Genomic DNA, 23302 nt, shown 5'->3' on the forward strand with positions numbered 1-23302 from the left:
AGAAACAATGGTGGCATCCTTGACCCCTTCCTTTCTCACACCCACCTATCAAATCTTTTGGAATTTGCTTCCTAAATATCTCTTCATCCTTCCTCTCCTCTACAGCCCCACTACCTCCACCCTAGTCCATTACCGCTTATCTAGATGGCTGTAATCTCCTGGTCTCCAGACATCCACATTGGTCCCATCTCGATCAGCACTCCGTGTAGGAGGCCTAGGAGCCATTAGCTTACTCCTACTCATCCTTCAGATCTCAGCTCAAATGCCACCTCCTCAAAGGAAATACCTCGTGACCTCTCTCTGTAGGCTATTAACTCTTTCCTAGCACTAATCATAGTTGCAATTTCCATTTGAGTTCCCGCTAGACTCTAAACCCCGTAAGAGCAAGACTGTCTTTTTTTTTTGCTATTACTACATTCACAAAGCCATGCTCAGTGTCTCACACATGTTAAAAACTGACATCTATTCTTTACTGAATGGATGTCATTTGTTTATACACTGCCTCAACCCAGTGAAACTATCATCACCACAAGCTTCTGGGCCACTGTTACCTCTTGCATAGACTGTGTTATATATGTCTGTCTTGACCCTGTCCTCCTCCAGTACATTCTCTACACTGCAGCCAGAATTATCTTTTTAACAAGCAAATTCGACGCCCCATAATCTTTCATTACTCTTCAATAAAGTTCAAATTCATTAACAAAGCCTCTAACATGTAAGCTGCTAGTTACCTCTCCAAAGACTATTGTCCTCTTGTTCTTTAGTAACACAACCCTGACCTTATAAAGACGGCAGTGTGGGCTATCCCAGCCTTCCCAGTGGCCAGTGTGTTTCTGAGAGGTTTGAAACGTAGTACAGAAATCAGTTGTATTGGTAATTCAGTGACTTGGAAGGATTATTGTCTTTCCAAACCAGAATTTCCTTTCTCCTGGATAAGGCTGACCCCGTCTACAAAACGTCCGTAAATGCAACATTTGTCATGTTAGCAAGTTCTAGCCAATGAGATAAAAGCGGATGGTGCTGGTTAGAACTTCCAAATATGCTTCTTGACATGGGAACAGAAAGCGAGGTGTGCTTTGCTCATCCTCAATTCCTCCTCCTACTTTCTGCCAGTTTCAAGGACATGACGGTGGGGACTTCGTCAGCTGTTTTAGATATGAAATAGAAATGAGGATGCAAGTCATGTGCCTGCGACGGCTGAGCAAAAAGAGGCCACCAGGACCCTGGTACCTACCAACTCTGCAGTGGTCACAGAACCCTGTACTTGGGACCTCTTTTATATGAGGGCATAAATGTATATCTTGTCACTGATATTTTACTAACGGTCAGATTGAAACACGATAGTCTTCTAAGCATTTCACAGCGTGACCTTTGTTATTCTTACCTCTCTCTTCATCTCCACCTTAAATTCAACAATTCAGCCAAGCTGAATGTTTTTCAGTTCCTCAAGGCCACCGTTCCCCATTTAAAGTCCAAGCTGCTCTTTCTACCGGATTATAGCCCCACCTAGCTAACTCCTACTTATCTCTTGGATCTCAGCTTAAAAATTAACTCCTCAATGATCATACAAGCTAGGTTAAGATGCCCATTTGTTCTGATACCACATTGATTCCTTGTCATGCTACTTATTCCACTGCGAATTGTGCTATTCATCTTCTCCTCCAGAAACAGTAAACTCCATAGAGTAGGGATAAAGCCTGTCTTATTCAAAACTGTATCCCAAATGTCCAGCACAGGTGTTCAATAAATATTTCATGAATAAATGGAATCAATGACTGAGGGGAATGTGGTACTGGTTAGAGAGCTAAAGAAATATACTGGTTTGGATATCTTTGCAATGTGAAAAAAAGAAGTGGAATGGTTGGTATATTATTATTCGTTTATTATTTATACCGTGCCCTGTTCCAAAAGGTGTAAGAAAGCAAGATGGCTGGCGTACCACCTCACTTGAGCACTAAGGAGTTCACGTCCATTCAGAGACACTGGTGGAGGAGACTCTGTTAGGAGACTGAAGGATAGTTTGGGGGAGGGAGGAGTGCTAAGAAAAGCTGTGGCATCTTGTCCTACCTCATCTCCATCTCCTTGCTTGTAAGCTCTACCTCAGTAGTAAGCCAAAAACTGGCGGCAGGGTTGCAGCAGGAAGAGGTTAGCAGGAAAGCAGGAGAGGGTTAATTTCCAGGGAGGTACCCACCCCACCATCCTTTCCTCCCTCTGGTGCCTACTCCAAGTAGAGTTGGGTCTTCTCCAAAGGGCTCTGGTGGGGCCTAGGGTCCTGTGTGGAGAATAGCCAGCGCGTTCAGTCCGTAGGTGGAGGCCCATTGCTAGCTGCAAGCTCCAGACTCTGCTCCTCCATCACCCCCATCCTCCTCATCGTCAGACTGTGCCAAGGGCGTGTCTGCTCCATCATCGCTGGGATTTGGGCTGTGCAGGTTTGTGGAAGAGTCAGAAGATGAAGAGGAAGCACGGGATGTGGTCCTGCCTGGCGCGTGCATGGGCAGGCCCAGTTCCTCTGGATGGTCATCCAGCCCTGCCCAGAGAGACAAGCCGATCAAGCTCACAAACAGGGCTTCAGAGGACTCAGACGTGATCTGGCCAGGAGAGACTGAAGCCCGGATAGGGGCAGGAACCTGTCCAAAGTCACTTAGCCAGTTCAGCAAAGAGCCAGGTCTCCTGGCTCCCAGCTTTTTCTACTTTTGGGATCATGTTTGGCTTAGAGTCATGCCAATCAATTCAAGAGTTCCAAGGTCTACCTCAGTCACTTACTTGCTACTGAGTAGCTTTGGGCAAGTCACTTTCCCTCTCAAGGACTCTGCTTCAACTTTGTAAAAAAAAAAAAAAAAAAAAAAAGGGAGGGGGATACCCACATTCCAGAAGGGTTTTGAGGATGAAATCTAAGTGTTCTTATAAAATCTCTGGCAAATAGTAGGCTATCGATTAATAGCAGCAGTCTCAAATAAGAGAATCTCTCTTAGAGTTAAGCATAAGGGCTTTGGAGTCAGAGAGCCATGGTTTGAACCCAGCTTTTCTAGTTTCTGGCTTTGTGACAATTTCCCAGAGTCTAATTTCCTTCTTTAGAAAATGGAGATAATATCACCTGCCTTAATAGGACATTGCAAGGATTGAGATAATATTTGAATTCTAACACAGTATTAGAAACATAAGAAAGTGTTCAATAAATACTATTACTAAGATGACTGAAATGATTTAAGCTATCTAATGTAAAAATTACATTTTTATATTATTTTAATTACATTCATTTCACAAATGTAAAATTAACAAAGTCTAAGGGGGTTGGGCATTCCTAGATTTTTGGATTGGGGATTTGTAACCCAGTTCCCCTCAGGGTCAACTTCTCTAAAATCAGAACAGACAGCTGTTTCATTGGTGGAACCGCCCCCTTCAAGCCCCAACATGTCCACTTCCCTAGCCCAGCCTTGCAGCCTCCCTTCAGAGCCCCGGTATCCGGCCCTGGCTAACTGGTGCCCAAGTCCTAGCAGAAGGGCATACCAGACGTCTGGGGGGTCGGTGGAGGATCTTCACAAGGCAAGAACACGTCTGCTCCATCCTGATCCCCAAGGTCAATGAGTTCCACTTGCTCCAGTGTGTCCACATTCACTTCCATGGATGAGATACTACCTATGGGGGCTGCAGATCAAGAAGGGGGCAAGTCAGGAGGACCCACACTGGAGCGGCTAGGATGCTCAGAGATATGTGTCAGGTTCAGAGACAGAAGCTCAGAGGGCCAGGAAAACAGGAGAGGAGGAGGCCCCCACGACTCAGGACCTACAAGACTTCTTCTCTATCCCAGTCCTAATTCCTGGTTCTTAGAACTTACGTCTCTGCGACTCGAGATGCAGGTGGGACAGGGGGAAGACAAACTCTGTCTCTGGCTGTAAAATGTCCTCGAAGAATTTCTGCCGCTCCCGCAGCCGGAGCTGCTGGCGCTCCAGGGCTGCCCGAGGATTTGGGTCCATATCAGCTCCTGGAGTGGGGAAGAGCACGCTATGAGGCTGAGAGGGAATGCAGTGGGGGCCTGGGCTCGGGCAGCCGGCATCCCAGCCCTGGGGCCTCTGGCTCCAGCCCCGACACTTCTGGCCTTGGCTTCTTCCTTCCCCTGCCCTGAAACAAAGTCCATTACCACAAACTTCAAGTGTCACACAGAGGTGGAGCTGACCCCAGCTCTACAAAGGGGATGCCAGTTCCAGGCACGGCTAGAGAGGCTCCTCTGTATTCAGGGGACAGACACAGCCAATGCCAAGTCTCAAGTCTGGAGTCATGCCCTCTGAGAGGGGTTGGAGGGACTGGTCCAACTTAGATGGGGGAGGCACTTTTTCCACTTCATGGATGAGCCAATGCTCAGAAGGGAAGAGGAAAGGACACAGACCTCAGGGCAGGAGGTCTCTTCCCCTAGTGCTGCAACTCTGGTTCCCGCCCATTCTTCACAATGCAAACAAAAGCTAAAGCAGCCCCTCCCCTCCTCCCTCTACACACTCCTCCATCACCATTACCCCCACCCCCCTCCAAACCCTGTTCTGAAGTCCCAGGCCTGATTTCCAGGCTTAGCTCTGTCCTTAAGGAAATCATCTTTCTAGCCTCAGCTGCCCCATCGGGATGTCGTCCTACCTGCCTCAAACACAAGACGCGGCTTGTGGTGGTGCTCTGTAAACTGTAAAGCTCTGATACCCGCGCTCTTCAGAGGACCATCGTCTCTTCTCTACACTGCCAAGGTTTTTATTTCAGCTCCTCTCCTCTGGCATACCTCACTGTCTTATCTCCCTACTAGTCAGTGAATAGTCATAGGAAGGGCAGGTCCACGGTCCAATTCAGACCACCCTCAGTGCTGAGAGCTTTCCAGAACAGCAGAGCTCCGGGCCAGCCCAGGCCCTGTGCATTCACTCGCATTCGCTCAGTCTCCTTCCAGACATTCGGCTGAGTCCATTGCCAGAGGCAAGATCTAACCCGAGGACCAGATCATCCTCAGAAAGCCTCCCCCTCCTCATCTGGACTCAGCGTATTCGAGACGCTGGCCATCTTCACAGGCGCTGGAGCCGGCCGCGAGGGACTCAAACCCAAATCGGCCAGGAAGGGCCAAGGAAGTGTGGGGAGACCTTGTGGCCAAGGGCTGGCGGCGGAGGGGGGAGGCGCTGACGCGGATTCCTGGGAAAGGCTCTTAGAGCAGCGGCCCAGGTCACAACGCTAAAAATACCCGGGCCCCGGGGGCCGTCTGCTCCAGCAGCGGGTGGGGGAGGGCGACAGAGAGGGTGGGGGAGTGACAGGGATTAGGGACTTCGGGACACCCCCTCTCTTTTCCCCTCCCCCAACCCCATCGATCTCATGAGATTGAAGGAGCTGCTCCCCGGGGCCGCGACGCGGAGTGCTGGGCGAGAGGGAGTTGTTTACGCGGCGACTAAAGGTGCTGGGGAGGGGGGTGAAGAGATCTGGGGACAGGAGGCTGCCAGGGACCGGGCCGCGGACCAGTGAAATGGAGAGCGCCCTATCTCTGCCCCACCCGCACTGGAGTCAGCGAGAGCGAAAGAATTCCCTAAAAAGGGCCATGCCGCGTCCAGGGGGAAGAAAGCGGAGGCGACAGAGGACCGCCCCCCGGGGGCCGTTCCGCCCGCACTCGAGTGCCCCCCGTGGGAGCCCTCCCGCCGCACCTGCGCCCGCCGCGGCCGCGAAGCCCCTACCTGCCCCGCCGGCTCCCCGGCTGACTCAGTCTGTCCGCTCCGGCGAGACGGCGGCGGGGGCGTGGGAGCGAGCCGCGCCGGCCGGGGTGGGGCTGCGCCGCCCGGTCTCCCCCGGGACGCACGGGCCCTCGGAGCCGGGAACGAGGAAGAGGCGGGAGGCGGAAGTGGGGGAGGGGCGGCGGCGGGCACACGCGCTCGCCTCCAGCCCGGCGGCCGCGGGGAGCCCCTTCGGGCGCGACCGCGACCACGCGTACTTCCAGGGCGGCCACAAACTTGCGGGCCTGCATCCTTCCGCGCAGAGCCCAGCCGGCCTCCTCCACGCTCCGCCCGCCGCTGCCGGCGCGCCTGGCTCCGCGCGCTCGGCTCCGCACGCTCGGCTCCACTAGCCGCGCCCCGCTAGCCTGCGCAGACCCGCCGCGGGGACACGCGCGGACTCCCCGCCCACGCACACTTGCTGCTCGGGGACTCTGGGACAGTCCCGACGCAGCGAGCACGCACCCGCACCCCGACAGCCTCGGCCACATTCTCACGCTGATACGTGCACATCTCGAGGGGGCGCACTCAGGGAAGAGAGGCCGGGGACCCGCGGGAGGAGTAGCGCGCGACTCCGTGCCACCCGTCAGGGCAGGTGCACTGCAGGTGCAGGATCCCTTAACCCCGGGACTCACCCGGCAGCCCCTGGTTCCTGGCTCCCGGACTGGACTGAGCCGCCACCCAGCATTTCCAGCGCACTGGGCGGGGTGGGCGCCAGGACAGGGCGGGTCAGGGCTGGAGGGGTGGGCCGCGGCGCCGCACCCCCAGACGCCGGCAAGAAGCCAACTCCTGCAGGGTGCTAAGAGGGGCGCTGCAAGCCCGGGCTGGCGTGGGTGGAGGGGAGACGCTTGTCCCCTCGCGGAGCCTCCTGGCTCAGACCAGTGCCAGAAGTGTCCGATCTAGTATCTCCGGGTCCGAGAGACTGTACGCATTCTCTTCCTCCTCCCTTCCACCCATCCTCCTGTGTTCGTAGCTCTAGAAGCTGCCGGAGAGGAGTAGGAGGAACGGGGGTGGGGAGGAGGTGTCTGTTGGAGATGCTTAGGCCGCGGAGGCGCTCGATCATTCATTCATTCATTCATTCATTCATTCATTCAACGAACATCCTTGAGCAAGCCAAGAGCTAGGGCTCATCCTTGGCACCTCCCTGTCCTTCGCTGCCCCCATTAAAATACATCTCCATTTCCCGTCGATTCTCTTTCCTAAACATCCTTCCCATCCACCATTCTCCGTCCGCACCACCACCTCTCCCTTGTCTCCTTCAGCAGCCTCCTATCTGGGTTCCCTGTACTCAGTCTGGGCCTGCTTCGCTCCAATGCCCACCCAGCAGTCCGCCATCATTTCGGAATGCAAGTCTGATGTGCCACCCCCTGCTTAAATCCCTCCATTGTTAGAATAAAATCTAGGCCTGACACCTGAGCTGAGTCTTGAGGAAATGAGTTCACAAGCAGAGAAAGGGGAGAGGGGCATGTGCATAGGGGCGGTGGTGAGAAAAGTCATGACACATCCAGGTTTCCCTGTCAGGGGACCAGCGCTCTGTACAAACACTTAAAGCACTGCCTCTGCCATTGGTTGTTGGGACCTCAGAACAAGTCTGTAAGAGAAACACGGCAAGCAGCTTTCCCATTATTTTACAAGCAAGGAAACTCGCTCGTGGGAAGCAACAAGTGCAGTGGCTGAGAGCACAGGCAAAGCAGTCAGACCCTCTTGGGTTGTAAACCTAGCTCCGCGTCTAGCCAGCTGCGTAAACGATTCCTCTGATCCTGGATTTCCTTCCCTATTAGAAATAATTAATCCTTACCTCTTATGATATAATTCATATAAAATGCTTAGCACAGGCCTGGACACTTTGGGGAAGCTCAATAAACATTAGTTGTTTTGATCAAAATGGGTTCTGAGAAATGGAGAAACTGCTTTCTTCCATGAATTTCTGCAATTATAGGAACTACTCCCTAATAGTTAATATCTCTACAGAGCTTATCATGTACCTGCCACTCTTATAAGCGCTTTGCATATATTAACTCTTTTAATCTTCTTAACAATCTTGTAAGGTAAGTACTATTATTTCCATCTTACAGATACAGAAACTAAGATACGGAGAGGTAGAGGGACTTGTCCAAGGCCACACGGTGAGTGATGCAACTGGAGTTCAAACCTAGGTAGGCTGCCTCCAGAGACTGTAATCACTACTCCCAGCCTATTCCCCTTTTATCCTGTTTCAGTTTTTATCTTCCGACTACTGTTTGGTCCGTTTGATTCCTATTCTTCATTAACAGATAGAGTAGATACTTGGTCCCATTTCCTAGCACAGAGGAATGAGGCCAAGCCAGGAGTACAGTAGATGAGAACTTAGCTCTGAAAGTTACCTCCTCCCGTTTTCAGGCTTATCCCTGGGCGGGGGTGGGGGGAACCCATGGTTTATTCTGAGTTGTCTCCAAGATGGTGACAGATCAGGAACCTCTAGGTCCCTTCTCTTTGCCAAATATTTGCCAGATGAAAGGGTGGAAAGAGGAAAAGCATCCAAGCTAGAAATAATTCAAGGGGCTACACTGGAAGGGTGTCAGCCAGGAGAAAGACCTAGGCAGCAGACCCAGGAATGGATGGCAAAAGAAGTCGAAAAGAGTAGTGAAGAAGTAGATGGCTTAGACTTCTGGCTTCCCTCAAAGACACAGAAAGCTGGGAAAAGCATCATTACCACACTAATAATGTTTACAATGTTAAATAAGCTATAAAATTATTACTTGTTGAACCCACAGGAAACCTGGGGTTGCAGAGCAACTAATAAACCTGAATTCCAAAGAAAGACAGGAGCATCCCAGAATAAATGGGATGGAGGCACTGGCACACTTGCGAAGCAGGAAGATGACAGAGTCTCCATGCAAGCAAGCGAGAAGTGTTCAGCTACGGTTTTTATTGAATTGCTAAAAGCCCAGTGTGTTTAGAGCGAGAGTATAGAACCTGTGGGAGTCACCGACACGAAAAGTAATCTTAGAAACAACAAAACCCAAACTTCATTCAACTCCTGACAAGATGGCTTCAGTCCTCCAAGCTAATGGCTTAGGAAGAGATATGACGATTTCCAGGCTTGAGTAATACTGTCCTCTACACATGTTCAGAAATCAATCAATAATTATAACACGTACACAAAAAGCAATTTTACAAAAACAAAAATCAAAAGCTCTATTGTCAAAAGAAAAAGTAATCAACAGAACCAGACTCAAGACTCAGATAACTCTCTGGAGTTATCTGACACAGAATTTAAAACCACTATAACAATATGTGAGAGACTCTGTTGGAAAATATGGACGACATACATAAACAGAAGGGGAATTTTAGCAGGGAGATGGAGGCATATGGATGATGCCAGAAATTTAAAAAATTTTTAAAAATGTGTAATGAAGGTGAAGAATGCCTTTCACAGGCCCATCAGTAAACTGAACACAGCTGAGGAAAGCATCAGGGACCTTGAAAATAGCTCAACAGACACTACCCAAACTGAAACAGAAAGAGAAAAAAGAGTGAAATAAAACAAACAAAAAAAACCCAGAACATTCAAGAGCTAGCATGTGTGTAATTTGAATCTTGGAAGAAGAGATACAGATAGAAATACGAGCGTGTGCACACGCAGACACACACACACACACACACACACACACACATGCAATTTGTAGAAATAATGGCCAATAATTCTCCAAAAATACTGAAAGAACCACATAACCAAAAAACAGATTTCAAAAGATTGACTATCAATACACAAACACACACACACACACATGCATGCACACACGCACACAATGATCTATCATACTCAAACTGTTGAAAACTAAAGACAAAGAGAAAATCATGAAGGCATCTAGAGGAAAAAGATATACTACATACAGAGGAACAAAGATCAGACTTACGGTAGACTTCTTATCAGAGATAGTATATGATCAGAAGTTATATGATCGGAAGATGATAGAATGATATCTTTAAAATACTGAAAGAAAAAACCTGTCAAGCCAGAGTTCTATACACAGGAAAATATCTTTCAAACAAGAATAGATACAAAGACTTCATTCAGATGAACAAAAACACAAAACTAATAGCAGATCAGCACTACAAGAAATGGTAAAGGTAAGTACTAATCGGCGTGATCACTTCATAAATTATAAATGTCTAACTACTGTGCTGTACACCTAAAACTAATGTAAAATAACACTGAATGTCAAATGTAATTGAAAAATTCAAAATATAAAAAAGAAATGGTAAAGGAAGTTCTAGAGGCATAAAGAATATGATACCAAAAAGGAACCTGGCTCTTCAGAAAGAAAGATCTCTGGAAGTGGATTGAATAAAGGTAAATATAAGACATTTTCCTGTTTTTAATGTATGACAATAATAGTAAAAATAATGGATAAGGAATTGGAAATATACTGTTAAAGGGTCCTTATGCTATATAAGAAGTAATATAATGTTATTCAAAGATATACTGTGATTGATTAAAGATATATATTGTAGATGCAAGGGTAACTACTAAATTTTTTAAAGAAGCATAAATAACAAGCCAATAGTGGAGATAAAATGGAATCATAAAAATATCGGGAGGCATTCCCCTGGGCCTCTTTGTGTCCAGCATGATTTGTTGAGTATGTCAAGATTACAAGGTTCCGAGACTTCTCTTTCACCTGGGTCCTTGCTCAGGACTGTGAATACAGTTGGTAATTTTGAGAGATGAGATCAGGTTTTTCTCAAACAAAAGCAGACTTGCTTACTGCTTGCTATAAAATTGCTGGGCCTGGGTTTTTCAGCCACAATGCAAACCCACTGTACATCTGGGACCAATGTATCACTTGTTGGATTTAGGGCCTTGGGAATCAACACAAAACTATGTTGATGTTTATGTTGTCTGATGTGCTATGAGTAATAATCTTGATTGGATACATACAGTAAGTCTCATTGTCTACTTTGGTACCACGAAGTTATGGCTTTTACCTGACAAAATATAATCATTTAATCCAAAGTAAGGAAGAAAAAGAGGAAAAAGATAGAATACAAATAGTAAGATGGAAGATTTTAATCCAACTGTATTAACAATCAATTAAAATACAGATTAGTAGATGGTGAAGGAGAAAGCAAGAGCCAATAAATAATATGCTGTCTAGAAGAAACTATCTATAAAGAAATATATGAGTTAAAATTAAATGAATTGAATAAGATATACCATACAAACACTAATCAAAACAAATTGGAATGGCTGTATTAATATCAGAAAAAGTAGACTTCAAAGGAAGACTATAACCAAGGACGAAGAGGGATATTACATAATGATAAGGTTTAATTCACTAAGAAGACATAACAATCATAAATGTGTATATATCTAATAATAGAGCTACGAAAATACATGAAGTAAAAACCAATAGCCCTAAAATAAGAAAGAGAAAAATCTATAATACAGTTAGAGAATTCAATGCTTCTCTCTCAGTAATCAATAAAACAAGTACTAAACAGAAAAAAAAAACTAAGGATATAGGAAACATGAATACTATCAACTAACTTGTTTCGATTGACATTTTCATAACACTTTACCTAACAACAGCAAAATAAACATTCTTTTCAACTCCACAGGAAACATTCACTGAGATACATCACAGTCTGGGCCTTAAAACAAACCTCAACAAATTTAAAAGAATTTAGATCATACAAAATATGTCTTATGACTATAAAAGAGCTAAAATATAAATAATAGCAGAACGATACCTGGAAAACAGCCTAAAATTGGAAATAAAGCACAACACTTCAAAATAACTATGAGTCAAAAATGAAGTCCGAAAGGAAATTAGAAAAATATCTTGAATATAGTTGAAACGCAGCAGCCAGCCACCAAAAGAGCTCCCGATATTCCTTCCTTCTGTTTATTCAGACCTTTATGTGGTCCTCCCCTACACTATATTACAGTTACTCTATGTGACCCATATACATGGCAGAAACGATGGTATATCGCTTCCAAAATTGAAATTTTAAGAAGAAAGGACCACGGCTTCCGTCTTGGGTGTGTGTTCTATTGCTTGGATCAGTCACTCTACGGGGAGCAGTCTACTACGTTGTCAACAGCCGCACCGAGAGGCCCATGTGGCAAGGAACTGAAGATTCCAGCCAGCATCCAGGGAAGAACAGAGGCCTGCCAGTAACCTCATGGGTGAGCACGGAAACAGGTTCACCAGCCCTAGAAGAGCCTTGAGGTGATGCAGCCCTGGCCAGCAGCTTGACCATAACCCCCTGAGAGACTGAGACAGAACCACTCAGCTAGGGCATTCCTGGGTTCCTGATGCTCAAAACCTTTTGCGATGATGAATACCTCTTATTTTAAACTGCGATATTTTGGTATAATTTGCTATGCAGCAATAGATAACATATAGAGATTGTGGTACTGGGGTAGAGTGCTGCTGTCACAGCACTCTAAAATATGGAGTGGCATTAGCAAGGGGCAATAGACTTTGAGAAGAGTGTAGTGAAAGCCTTGAAAAAAGCTGTTATTAGAAGCCTCAGGCCTTTGATACAGTTGCAGTCAGGGCATACAGGAAAGTGACCAAAATACTACTGGAAACATGGGGAAGAGGAATTCATGTTATGTTGTGGCACAAAGTTTAGGAACCCTGTTGCTTGCAGTAAAGTGGAAAGCAGAGAATGTGCCTAATGAGCTGGGTGATCTAGCCAAGGCTGTTTCTGAGTAAGGTGTTAAATTGGTCTCTCCTTGCTGCTTATAAGGAAATGCAAGAGGAGAGAGAGAAACTTAAGCAGCAGTTCTCAAATGGTAGCAATGTTGCCTGCTGGGGGATGTTTGGCAATGTCAGGAGACATTTTTGATTGTCAAGACTAGAGAAGTTGCTATTGGTTTCTTCGCTGAGGCTGAGGATGCTTAAATATCCCACAGTGCACAAAACCAACCCCTCACTCCACCACCTCCCCCCACATCAAAAAATTATCCTGCCTAAAATGTCAACAGTGCTGAGGTTGAGAAGCTAAAAGGAAGGACTGTAAAGTAAGAAAATGCCAGGACGTCATGGTAGAAAATTCTCACCCTCTCCAAATGGCAAACGATGCTAAAATTAAGAAATGGTTTCCTAACAAAGCTCAAATTCAGGGCATTGCCAAAAAAACATGGTCCAAAAATGAAACTGAGAATGTGACTATAAAACCTTTAATTTACATCTCAGAAAGATTTCAGGCAACCCCTCGGTGTGCTATTCGTTCAGGTAAAAGACCTCTAAAGAAATCATAGATGTGCCTCACATATCTGTGAATCGAACAGTACAGATTCTAGAAAGCTTAAGGATATTGTCCCTTGGCCATTTCAGCAGAAGCCTAATGGAGAGAAGGGCTTATCTCAAAGAAATTGTAGGCATGGTTTGGTCTAATAGAGTGTCTCTGAATAAGATTCAGAGTGACCCACAAGTTCTTAAAAGGATTATATATCCAGATGCATCTCCGGCTTGGACTTACAGGGATAAAGAGAGTATAGAATAAAAAGAGAATTTCCAGTTTTGAACAAGACGGAGTAGATGCATTCTTCTCTTACCCTCCCACTAAGTACAGCTTAAAATGCTGGACAGTATATATAAAACAAACATAAGAAGGCAACCCAACCAGGAACCCCAGTACTTAAATGATATAGCAGTGAGTCCCTAGGTTTTCATATTGCTAGGGTCTGGAGAAGCCTGCAACCTAGAAATGCCAAACAGGCAGACAAAAATCACCCCATAAAAAGCCTGTTCCCTCTTGCCAACGGGCTGGGTTCCAGAAAGCCTAGACTTTAATCTTTGTCTTATGGTAACAAGGCACCTTTCTCCGTCACCTCCAGGTGGTGTTAGGAGGCAGAGTGGGAAACAAGGGCTTCCTCACTGCCCAGCAGGAACTGGTACCCCTCCCCATAATTTCCATGGTGTCAGTGGAGGCTTTGTGGGGAGCCTAAGCTGCCATCCCCATCCAACAATAATGAGGTGCCACTCTCTTCCCCCAGTGTAAAGGATGAAGCCCACCTCTGCCTAGCAGTAATGAGGCAACCCTCCCCTTCACCTGTGGGGTAGTGTCAGTGGGGGCCATGAGGAAGGCCTGGACTTTCGCTCCCTTCTAATGGTAAAGTTGGTGTCCTCATATCACGGGCCAAGGTCAGCAGAGGCCTACGAAAACAGAGTCCCATAATTTCTGAAATGTTCAGGTTATAAATGAAAATAACTCACCATACCAAGAATAAGGAAAATCTCAACTTGGACAAGACAATTGACAGATGCCAACAGATCACATGATGTTGGAATTATTGGTAAGGATTTCAAAACAGTCATTAAAAAAATGCTTCAACAAGCAATTACATTCTTGAAATAAATGAAAAATTAAAAATGTCAGGGAAAAATAGAAGATATAAAGAAGAACCAAATAGAAATCATAGAACTGAAAAAAAAAAAGTAACTAAACTAGGTTGAGTAGGGTCCTCCAAAAATTTGTGTCTACCAAAACCACAGATCGTGATTTTGGAAATGGTGTCTTTGCAGATGTAATTAGTTAAGATGAGGTCATCCTGGATTATGGTGGGCACTAAATCCAATAACTGGCATTCTTATAAGAAGACTATGTGAAAATACAGAAAGACAGAGAGGAGGATAGCAAGAGAAGATGGAGACATATATCAGAATGACAGGTCTACGAGCCAAGGATTGCCAGCGGTCACCAGAAGCTGGGACACAGGCATGAAACAGATTTTCTCTCAGAGTCTACAGAAGGAACCAACACCTTGCTTTTCGGACTTTCAGCCTCCAGTACTGGGCAAAAATAAATTTATGTAGTTTAAAGCCATCGAGCTTGTAATTTGTTACAGCGGCCCTAGACACAAAATTAAAAAAAAAAAAAAACTCATTAGATAGGCTCAATAGAAGAATGGAGATAATGTTGTATTAGATAACAAACGATGTGTATTTATCTAATGAAATACTACTCGGCAATGAAAAGAAGCGAACTACCGATACACCCAACATGTGCAAATCTCAAATGCATTGTGTTAAGGGAAAGAATTCAAAAGGCTACATGCTGTAGGATCCCATTTACATGAGGTTCTAGAAAAGAAAAAGCTTTGGGGACTGAAAACACACCAGTTATTGCCAGGGCCAGGGATGGGAGGAGGGTTAACTAGAAAGAGATTTTGCACAAGGGAATGTAGGACGATTATGAAACCATTCTATGTATCGATTGCGGGGGGTTATACAACAGTATGCCTTTGTCGAAACCCACAGAACGCCAGATGGGCATTAGAATAATCAGGGGATCACTTCATGGATTGTATAAAGGTCTAACTTTTTAAAATTTAAAATAAAATAAAATAAAAACTCATGGAACATACACTAAGAAAAGGTGAGTTTGTATATATGTAAAATATACCCCAGTAAACCTGAATTTAGAGATTCGAAAGCACAAATATGAGAGGAAATCAAAAGAGTGGAACCTCGTACCCATTAGGACGGCTGCTATCAAAAAATAATAAGTATTGGTGAGGAAGTAGAGAAATTGGAACCCTCGTGCACTGTTAGGAAGAATGCAAAACGGTGCAGCCACTATAGCAAACATTTTTGTGGTTCCCCCAAAAATTAAAAATAGAATTATAGTATGATCTAACAATTCTACTTGTGATTATATACCCAAAAGAATTTAAAGCAGGGTCTTGAAGAGATTTGTGTACCCATGTTCATTGCAGCATTATTCACAACAGCCAAATCATAGAAGCAACCCAAGTGTCCATCAATAGATGAATGGATAAACAAAATATGGTATATATATAGAGAGAATATTATTCAGCCTTAAAAAGTGAGGGAATTCTTAAAAAAAGAAAAAGAAAAGAAAGAGAATTCTGGCACATACTATAACATGGATGAAACTTGAGGACATTAAGCTAAGTGAAAAAAGCAAGTCACAAAAAGACAAATATTGTATGATTTCATTTATATAAGGTACCTAGAGCAGTCAAATTTATAGAGACAGAAAGCAGAAGGATGCTTGCCAGGGGATGGGGGAGGGAAAACCCAGGAGTTGTTATTTAATGGATATTGAGTTTCAGTTTCGTAGGATGAAAAGAATTCTGAGGACAGATGGTGGTGACGGCTGCACGACATCGTGAATGTGCTTAACACTTCTGAACTGCGCACTTAAAAACGGTTAAGATGGTAAAGCTTATGTTATGTGTATGTTACCACAACTAAGAAAAAAAAAAAGAGTGGCAGTTTTCCACTTAAGAGCCTTGGAGTTGGTCCACGAGGCTCACTGTGTGTCACTGGATACATCCCTCTCCCTACTAGTGGTTTTCCCCATGTAAATAGAAGGATCGAACATGATGGAATATGGAAAACTGCTCTGGGAGCCATTGCTGGGGTACCAGGTCTGTTCGTAGGGAACTCTGTCTCCTAGGGGATGAACCACCTACGTAGGCACAGTTTCTAGAGAGAAGAGAGTGAGGGGTGATGAGGATAGACTAGAACAGAATGGCGAGGCACCCGGGCCGGGCTCCCAGAGTTGAATCCAGCTGCCTCACTTCAGCTGCAGGGGCCCTTCTGGGGCCCTCTGGACCTTCAGGACACGCAGCCTGGTGGTCAGCCCTGAGTGGTCTGTATCTTGCTCACTCCTCCAGTTTCAGCCTTTGTCACTCTTGGCTCCTACTTTCTTTCTTTCTTTCTTTCTTTTTTGCTTTAATGCCTACAGAATCTGGTATTCCTAGGCCCCTACTTACTACTCTGGCAACTTATAACTGTTCATAATTCCCTTTCACACCTCTATTTTTTAGAATTCCCTCTTTCGAGAATGCCCTGCCCACCTCACACCCCTTTGTCTTTCCATAGCGCCATCTCTAAGAGGACTTCCCTGACCTCCTCAGGCTGGTCCTCTCATGTTCCAACAACCCAAGAAACTACCTTTATCATAGATACTAGTTATTCCACTTTCGCAAAAAAATAAAATTAAATTAAATAAGTACTTATTAGGCACCCATTATCTGCCAGGCACTATTCTAGGCTCTTGGGGTTTATCAATGAACAGAACAGACAGAACTCTCCACCCTTAAGGAGCCCATATTCTAGAGTTACTGTCCCCCAGACCTTTGAGCTTCCTGAGGCAAGCTCTGCCTCTTATGTTGCTGTCCTTGGTGCCTTGCACATGGTGGGTCCCCAGCCCCTGGTGCCCAGGGGCTGAGTGGCAGGTGTAGATGATTCTGATGCAACTCACCATAGTCTAGTAGAGCCCAGTTGTGAGAGTTGAAATTGTGCTGGCAAAGAGAGGGATGCCTGAGCAGGCAGAGGGACCAAGGAATACTGGGGTAGACAGGAGGGAGAGAGGGGAGGGTGCCCTCCATGTCTTCCCTCCCAAGTCACCTCCTCAGTTTCTTCCCTGGGCCACAACATTTTAGCCACACACCCCCCTTCTTCACCCTAATAATAATAATGGACATTTACATGTAAGAAGCTGTTCTACTAGTGTAGGCTTGGTCCACCATCCCTGAAAGGAAGAGCTAAGCACTCCCCGTGCACAGTAGACACGGTATGGTGTGGAGTGGTCCCCACACGTGGCTGGGTACCAGATTGGCTGACCGTACGGGGTGGTGTCAGAGAAGCCATTTTTCACAAACTCTTCAAGTTATTCCGATGCAGCCAGCTAGGCAGAGGATTCAGAGCAGTTGTCAACATCTCCCGTGGCCTGTCCCAGCCCTTCCTCTGCCCTCATCTCCTTCAGGCCCCTGCTCAAATCTCATCTTGTTGGTGAGTCTTTCCCACTCCACTTTTGTTAATACAATGAATCTTCTACCTTTGCTCTCCTATCCCCTCTGCCCTGTTTAATTTTCTCCATACACTTAGTTCCATCTGACATAACCATGGTATGCTGGAACTGACCTCTAATGGTTCACTGAAGCCTACTGCATTTTCAAGAACTCTGCTGGCTGGTTGTTAAGCATAGCTGCCATTAAAAATTAAATCACATAAGCTTAATTAAATTAACGATATTAAAAACAAAGGTTAAAATGCTCAAACTCATCACCTTCTATTTTTCTACCTTTTACGATTACCTACGCTCTTGAGAGCCTTTAGATCTGTAGAAATATAATAGAAATATATAATATATAATGGTATGCTACTCCGCATTTCTGTTCAACTCTACATTCAGTGACATCACATTGGTAACTTGAAGTCAGCTGTAGTAGGAGTGTTTACACCACAGAAATAGGTAAACGTGATAAATCGGGTTTGATTTATTGTTATCGTGACCAAGGAATGGCTAAGGGCCAAATCCGGCCCATCGACTACTTTTGTAAATTAAGTTTTATTATAATACAGCCATGCCCACTCATTTACATACTATCTACGACTGCTTTCACACTACAGCAGCAGAGGTGAGTGGCTGCAACCCTATGGCCTACAAAGCCTGACATATTTATACCTCGCCCTCTACAGAAGAAATTCTCCAACCCCTGGTCCAGCCTTAAGAGAGTAATGGAGATGTTAATAACGCACATTAAATGTAAACGTGTGTCCTGTCTATAGCTGTTACATGTAAATAGCAACTCTCATCCCCCTAAAATATTTTTTTATAAAACATATTTCCAGTATTTGAAAAACTGATCTAATACAGCAAATAAGTTGATCATGTCATTGATGAACACGTAGAATGCCAATAACTTTGTTCTTGCACATTTTCACTTTCTTCTTACTCTTCAGTGTAGAATATCAACATTCGCATTGCAACCATAGGTTGGCTATGGATACAAAGTTAGGCACAATTCAAGAAAAGTATATCGTAAAAATCAATTGGCCTTACGGGATTTACAGTAAAGAGTATTGCAGAATTTCATTATTTCCAATTTCTATCAGAAAGACGTGATAAACACACACATATATACACATACACATACTTTGTTTCAGAGAGCCAACTGTTAAACATTTACAAGTACACACACTGTTTTGTTTACAGTCCACTAGAATGTAAGTTGCTTGAGGGCGAGAATTTCCTTTGATTCCAGCACTTACAACAACATCTGACATGTAGCAGGTGCACGGTTAACATATGTGACACGAATAAATAGATGGGCACAGTTGGGAACCCCTGATTTCATGAGTTGGCTATGAGACTGAGACCTTAGGTTTCCAGCTTGACCATTATCCAGCTGTGTGGCTTTGAGTAAATTATTTAACGTCTTTGAATCTTGGCCTCTTCATTTAAAAAGATGGGACGATCCTCCTACCTCGCAGGGAGGTAGCGACAATATATGCTTCTGCCTGGCACCTACTGGGTTTCTCTACAGATGGGAGTTTCTTCCTCACCCTCCGCCCTCTGCCCTGCCACACACATACTCCTTGGAGACCCAACCCTGCTGCTGTCATACATTTCAGTGATGTCACAGCTTCCCTCCCTGGGAGCTACAGCACAAGCACCCTGATCCCAGCCTGAGTGCTGGCTGAACTGAGAGGGGCAGGACACAGGACGTAGGCAGCACCTGGTACCGGTCTTACTCTGTCCGTCTTTGAGGCCTCACAGGCCCAGCATGAGTCCATCAGTAAAGAAGAGGCCCAAGCATAGAGTGGTCTTCAAGGTTGGACTGAGGGCTGGACCTAGAGGGGGTCTTACAAAGAGTCTAACTACTCCCAGGGCAGGTGGAGGGCGAGGGAGAAATGAAGACAAAAGGGAGGTCATGGTCTCCCCATTTCTGCCCCCAAACCAAGGTGACAAAGTTCCCAGTCTAGGGTTGGTCAAGCGATGCTGAGTCATATGGAGGCATTCAGGGGGATTCCTCCTGTTAGCGCTCCCTCTCTCTCTGTCTCTCAGGTACAAGATGAGGAAACACAGGACAAGATACGGCAGCCTGTCAGCAAAGCAATTCATCAGAACCGCCTTAAAATGGTGAGGTGCCCCATTTTGGTCCCAGCTGAGGGGAGCCTGAGCACCCACACAGTAATGCTCCTGGTCGTCAGGCTGAGTGACCTAGAAGGAGTCACCAGGCTGAGCTGAGCTAAAGTCAGGGTGGGGAGTGAGAGGCTATCCCAGAAAAGCTGAAGCTCCTTTTTTTTCTGGTTTCTTCACTCTGGCAGGTATTAAAAAACTTGTCTCTCTTGAGGCTACTCAAGAACTCAAACCCCCGGAACCAAGAATTGTATAACTTGGCCAAGAGGTGTTGGAATTCATGGCTCAGAGTTCCGAAGGTCCTCCTCATCTCCTCTGGGTGAGCTCAGCCCACCCACAGCCCCCACCATGGACTCAACTATCTTTATTAGGAACAGGCACTGTGCCAAGGAAATTTAGAAATCCAAATTTTCACAAAGGCTCTGTGAGAAAGGTATTTATGAGTCCTATTTTTCTGAACTGAGGCGCAGGAGATGAGGTAACTTGTCCCAGTTATCTGACCTGGTAAGTGGCAGAACTAACATTTAAAGCCATTCCTGCCTGATATCAGAGCCATGATCATAACCATGGGCATAACAGTCCAATTATGGGGCTGATCACCACCGAGGGCCCTGAGCAGAAGGGATGCCCACCTCCTCCCCCTCCCAAATCAACACAACCCCAAGATTCACCCGCAGACTAGACATCTTGGTGAGGCTCAGCTTCCTTATCAGTCACATCTATTAGGCATCTGCTAAGTGCCAGGTACTATCTAAGAATTTTATAAGCATTTTCCCATTTAGCTTATTCTTCATAACACTCCTATTAGGTAGACAGAATTATTCCAGTGTTATAGATGAGGAAACTAAGGCTCTAAGACAGCAGCCCCCAACCTTTTTGGCACCAGGGACCAGTGCTCCTATGAGAGTCTAACGCCTGATGATCTGAGGTGGAGCTGAGGCAGTGATGCTGGCGCTGGGGAGCGGCTATAAATACAGATGAAGCTTCACTCACTCACCCACCACTCACCTCCGGCTGTATGGCCTAGTTCCTTTAACCAAGAGGTTAAATTTCCTGCCCCAAATCATACAGATGGTAAGAGGCAGAATCAAATTTGAACCCTAGTTTGTCTGTCTCAGAAGCCTGCCTCCCACGGGGCAGGACTGTTGTGAAGGTCCTGGGCCTGACACATAGTAGGATTCAATCAACAGTGGCCATTATTATCATCAGTATTGTCATGACCTAGAGCCCAAGGCCTTGCCCCTCTTCACACACTCAGCAAGGATGGTGCTATCACTTTGCAGGGGACCCCATCTATTGCAGATGTCTTTTGGGAAAGTCCCTTCTGGCATTTAATACCTCTGGATAACTCCAACTCCCTGGGCTGTTCTCTCTGAGTTGGTGTCCTAAATGCAGGCAAGAGGGTCAGGATCATCTAGTCTCATAGTTTTCCAACTTTCTTAAAGCAGCAAAATCTCTCTTCCAATATTTGTCCCCAGCCTCCAACTGTGGTATTGTGGCCTGCTCCTTGCGGGGCGTGGGGGGGGGGGCCCTCTGAACTCTCAGGTTCCTTGGAACACGATTTGAAAAAAAAAAAAAAATACTAGACTAGTTAATCTAGTCAACTGGAATCCAGAGAGGCGGAACCCTAACCTAGTGGCCCACGCAGGCCACCTATCTTCCTAGGTGTCCTACCTACTAGTCATTGTCTTTCGCCTTTCCAACCTCTCACATTCCTGCAGCCCATTTGTCTCACATCCTCTGCCCCCAGGCGCAAGGCCTCTGGGTGGTAGAGAAGTTGCTTGTAAGGCCCTCTCTAGCTTTCTTAACAGGCTCCCCTGAGCTGGCTCCACAGCAACTGTCTCAGGGCCAGCTAAAGGACCAGGCCTCAGTCCCGCTCTGCTGATTGCCATTCTCCTTGCCAGGAACAAGGCTGTCAGTGATAAAGCGGACCAGAATACTAAAGAGCCCCAGAAGGCTAGGTGCTCTAAGAAGAAACTGGATTCTAAGAAGTTAAAGTCTGTAGGGAAGCCTAAGGAATTGAAGTCCAAGGTGTGGTTGGGGGTGAGGAACAAGGCTCAGCAGTCACTTGTAGCAGTGCCAGAAAGAGAAGAACAGATGGAGTCTGAAGTCCCACAGACATCAGGGGGTCATGGCCTGACCACTTGCCCTGGAGCCCGGGGGAGGCAAATACCCACTGGGGACTCTCAAGTTGTCTTCCTGAAGAACCACCAGCAGAGAACTCCCATGGGGGACATGGAGCAGCTGGAAGCAGCTGACCGGTGGGTCTGGTACGAGGGGCTGCCCACACGAATCCACCTCCCAGGGCCCCGAGTGATGTGCCGATCATCCACCCTGCGCTGGATCAAGCGCTGCTGCACCCGCTTCTGCTCTGCATCACTTGAGCTGCCTATGTGCCATCTGTACAAGGTGTGACACCACCACTGCCAGGCCAGGGTAAGTCACGGGCCCCAAGCCAGACCCAGAGCTGGGCCTCAGAGTCAGTGGCTCCGGATCCAGAGTCTTGGGGGCTGTGGCTGGCAGTGCTGGGAGGCCCCATCTTCATGCCTAGAAAGGGAAGCTCAGAGAGGGGGAAACCATTGACCCAGGCCACACGGCAGAGTAGTGGCAAGACTAGAGTCCCTTAGGATCCAACTGGAGGCTCTGGGGAAGAAGGGGTACATTCGGGGGCTGTGGGTTCAGAGGTGGGTCATCTCCTTGCCTGGAGGCCTCAGGAAGGGCCATAACTACTATGGTTCAGAATCTCAGAGAAATCTGAGTAAGCAAGTTTAGGAATTTCTAAAAGTGGGGGAGTGGTCAAGTAGGGCTCTGGCACATCCCATCCCATTAGACCAAATGAACTCTCCGTTTGTTTTATTTATTTGTGCTTCAAATAAGATTTACTCTGAAAAAGTTCCTTGGCAAAAGTTCCTTGGCTGCATAACTATATATATATATATATATATATATATATATATATATATATATATATATATATATATATATATCCAGCCACTCCATGAGAGAATTCAGGTCCCAAGAAAGGAAGGGAGTGATGAGCTTGGGGGTCCAGCCAAAAGAGAGGCTTCCTCTTCACACTGCACAAAACTCTCATCTTCAACCTGCCAGACAACGCAGTGCGATCCCCAAGCCCTGGACGGCAGCGCCCCCTGGAGGCAGCCTTAGCTCCTAACACCAAGGTCTCTGCTCGCAGGTGGGCTGATGGGAGCCGGAGTGTCAGCAGAGGGCAGAGATCGTGCTATCATCTAAAAGGGAAGGTTGGATGGGAAAATTTGGAAGAAAAGAAATAAAATCTCCCCTATGGCACTGAAGAATGCTATCGCTACCTCTGCCTGTCTGTCTGGGGCTGGAAAGGCTGGAGGAAGGAGGCCCTCAGCAGAGACTGGGAGAGAGGGTGCATTACGACCTTAGGTTTCTGCCACCCCATACCTCAGCTCCTTGGGTCAGTCTAGAATCCAGAACAAAGAAGCCAGCAAGCTGCTCCCCTCCCCACCTCCACAAACTAGCCTCCTGAGTAGTGTACTCTATGAAGTCATAGAAAGAGAACATTTTTCGGGTGTGTCCTGGGTGCCAGGTGCCTCATAATGGCCTTGCAAGCCAAGGAGAGGAGGAAACCGCGGTGTGAGATGGGAAGTACTTGCCCAGGCTCACACCCCTGGGAGCGGTGAAGCAAGAACGCTAAT

The 23302-nt window shown here is 46.3% G+C and overlaps 3 protein-coding genes across 6 annotated transcripts in view; 1 reads left to right on the forward strand and 2 right to left on the reverse strand.

The window, feature by feature from the left end:
* Positions 1–1860: 1860 nt before the first annotated feature.
* DBNDD2 (dysbindin domain containing 2) lies at positions 1861–6376 on the reverse strand. 4 transcript variants are annotated; one of them, XM_016152391.2, is made up of 4 exons: positions 6356–6376; positions 3836–3982; positions 3508–3645; positions 1861–2527 (listed from the first exon to the last, which is right to left on the reverse strand). In XM_016152391.2, the coding sequence occupies exons 2-4, from the start codon at positions 3972–3974 to the stop codon at positions 2322–2324; spliced, it is 483 nt and encodes a 160-aa protein (XP_016007877.1). In that variant the 5' UTR covers positions 3975–3982; positions 6356–6376; the 3' UTR covers positions 1861–2321. The 4 variants fall into 4 exon arrangements, with proteins under 4 accessions (XP_016007877.1, XP_036085251.1, XP_016007876.1 ...); XM_036229358.1 differs by lacking the exon at positions 6356–6376 and adding an exon at positions 5688–5932 and having other exon boundaries at positions 1861–2421; XM_016152390.2 differs by lacking the exon at positions 6356–6376 and adding an exon at positions 5688–5837.
* SYS1 (SYS1 golgi trafficking protein) overlaps positions 3861–23302 on the reverse strand; it is a 32925-nt gene continuing 13483 nt past the window's right edge. The window contains exon 5 of the mRNA XM_016152394.2: positions 3861–3982. Coding sequence (XP_016007880.1) covers positions 3976–3982 — 7 coding nt within the window. The 3' untranslated portion in view covers positions 3861–3975. The remainder of the gene's footprint in view (positions 3983–23302) is intronic.
* TP53TG5 (TP53 target 5) lies at positions 16069–22034 on the forward strand. The gene is made up of 4 exons (XM_016152395.2): positions 16069–16116; positions 19545–19619; positions 19808–19938; positions 21524–22034. The coding sequence occupies exons 1-4, from the start codon at positions 16069–16071 to the stop codon at positions 22032–22034; spliced, it is 765 nt and encodes a 254-aa protein (XP_016007881.2).

Source organism: Rousettus aegyptiacus, unplaced genomic scaffold (assembly GCF_014176215.1).
Source record: "Rousettus aegyptiacus isolate mRouAeg1 unplaced genomic scaffold, mRouAeg1.p scaffold_m13_p_12, whole genome shotgun sequence".
In the NCBI taxonomy this organism is placed as follows: domain Eukaryota; kingdom Metazoa; phylum Chordata; class Mammalia; order Chiroptera; family Pteropodidae; genus Rousettus; species Rousettus aegyptiacus.

Bases quoted from the DNA above. Each gene is read 5' to 3' on its own strand.
- DBNDD2 (XM_016152391.2), bottom strand. From the start codon at position 3,974: ATGGACCCAAATCCTCGGGCAGCCCTGGAGCGCCAGCAGCTCCGGCTG. The intron at 3,646-3,835 runs GTAAGTTCTAAG...CTTGATCTGCAG, and splicing joins GCATCTCGAGTCGCAGAGAC to CCCCCATAGGTAGTATCTCA. The intron at 2,528-3,507 runs GTATGCCCTTCT...CTCTCTGGGCAG, and splicing joins ACCGACCCCCCAGACGTCTG to GGCTGGATGACCATCCAGAG.
- TP53TG5 (XM_016152395.2), top strand. From the start codon at position 16,069: ATGATGGAATATGGAAAACTGCTCTGGGAGCCATTGCTGGGGTACCAG. The intron at 16,117-19,544 runs GTCTGTTCGTAG...TCTGTCTCTCAG, and splicing joins AGCCATTGCTGGGGTACCAG to GTACAAGATGAGGAAACACA. The intron at 19,620-19,807 runs GTGAGGTGCCCC...TCACTCTGGCAG, and splicing joins ATCAGAACCGCCTTAAAATG to GTATTAAAAAACTTGTCTCT.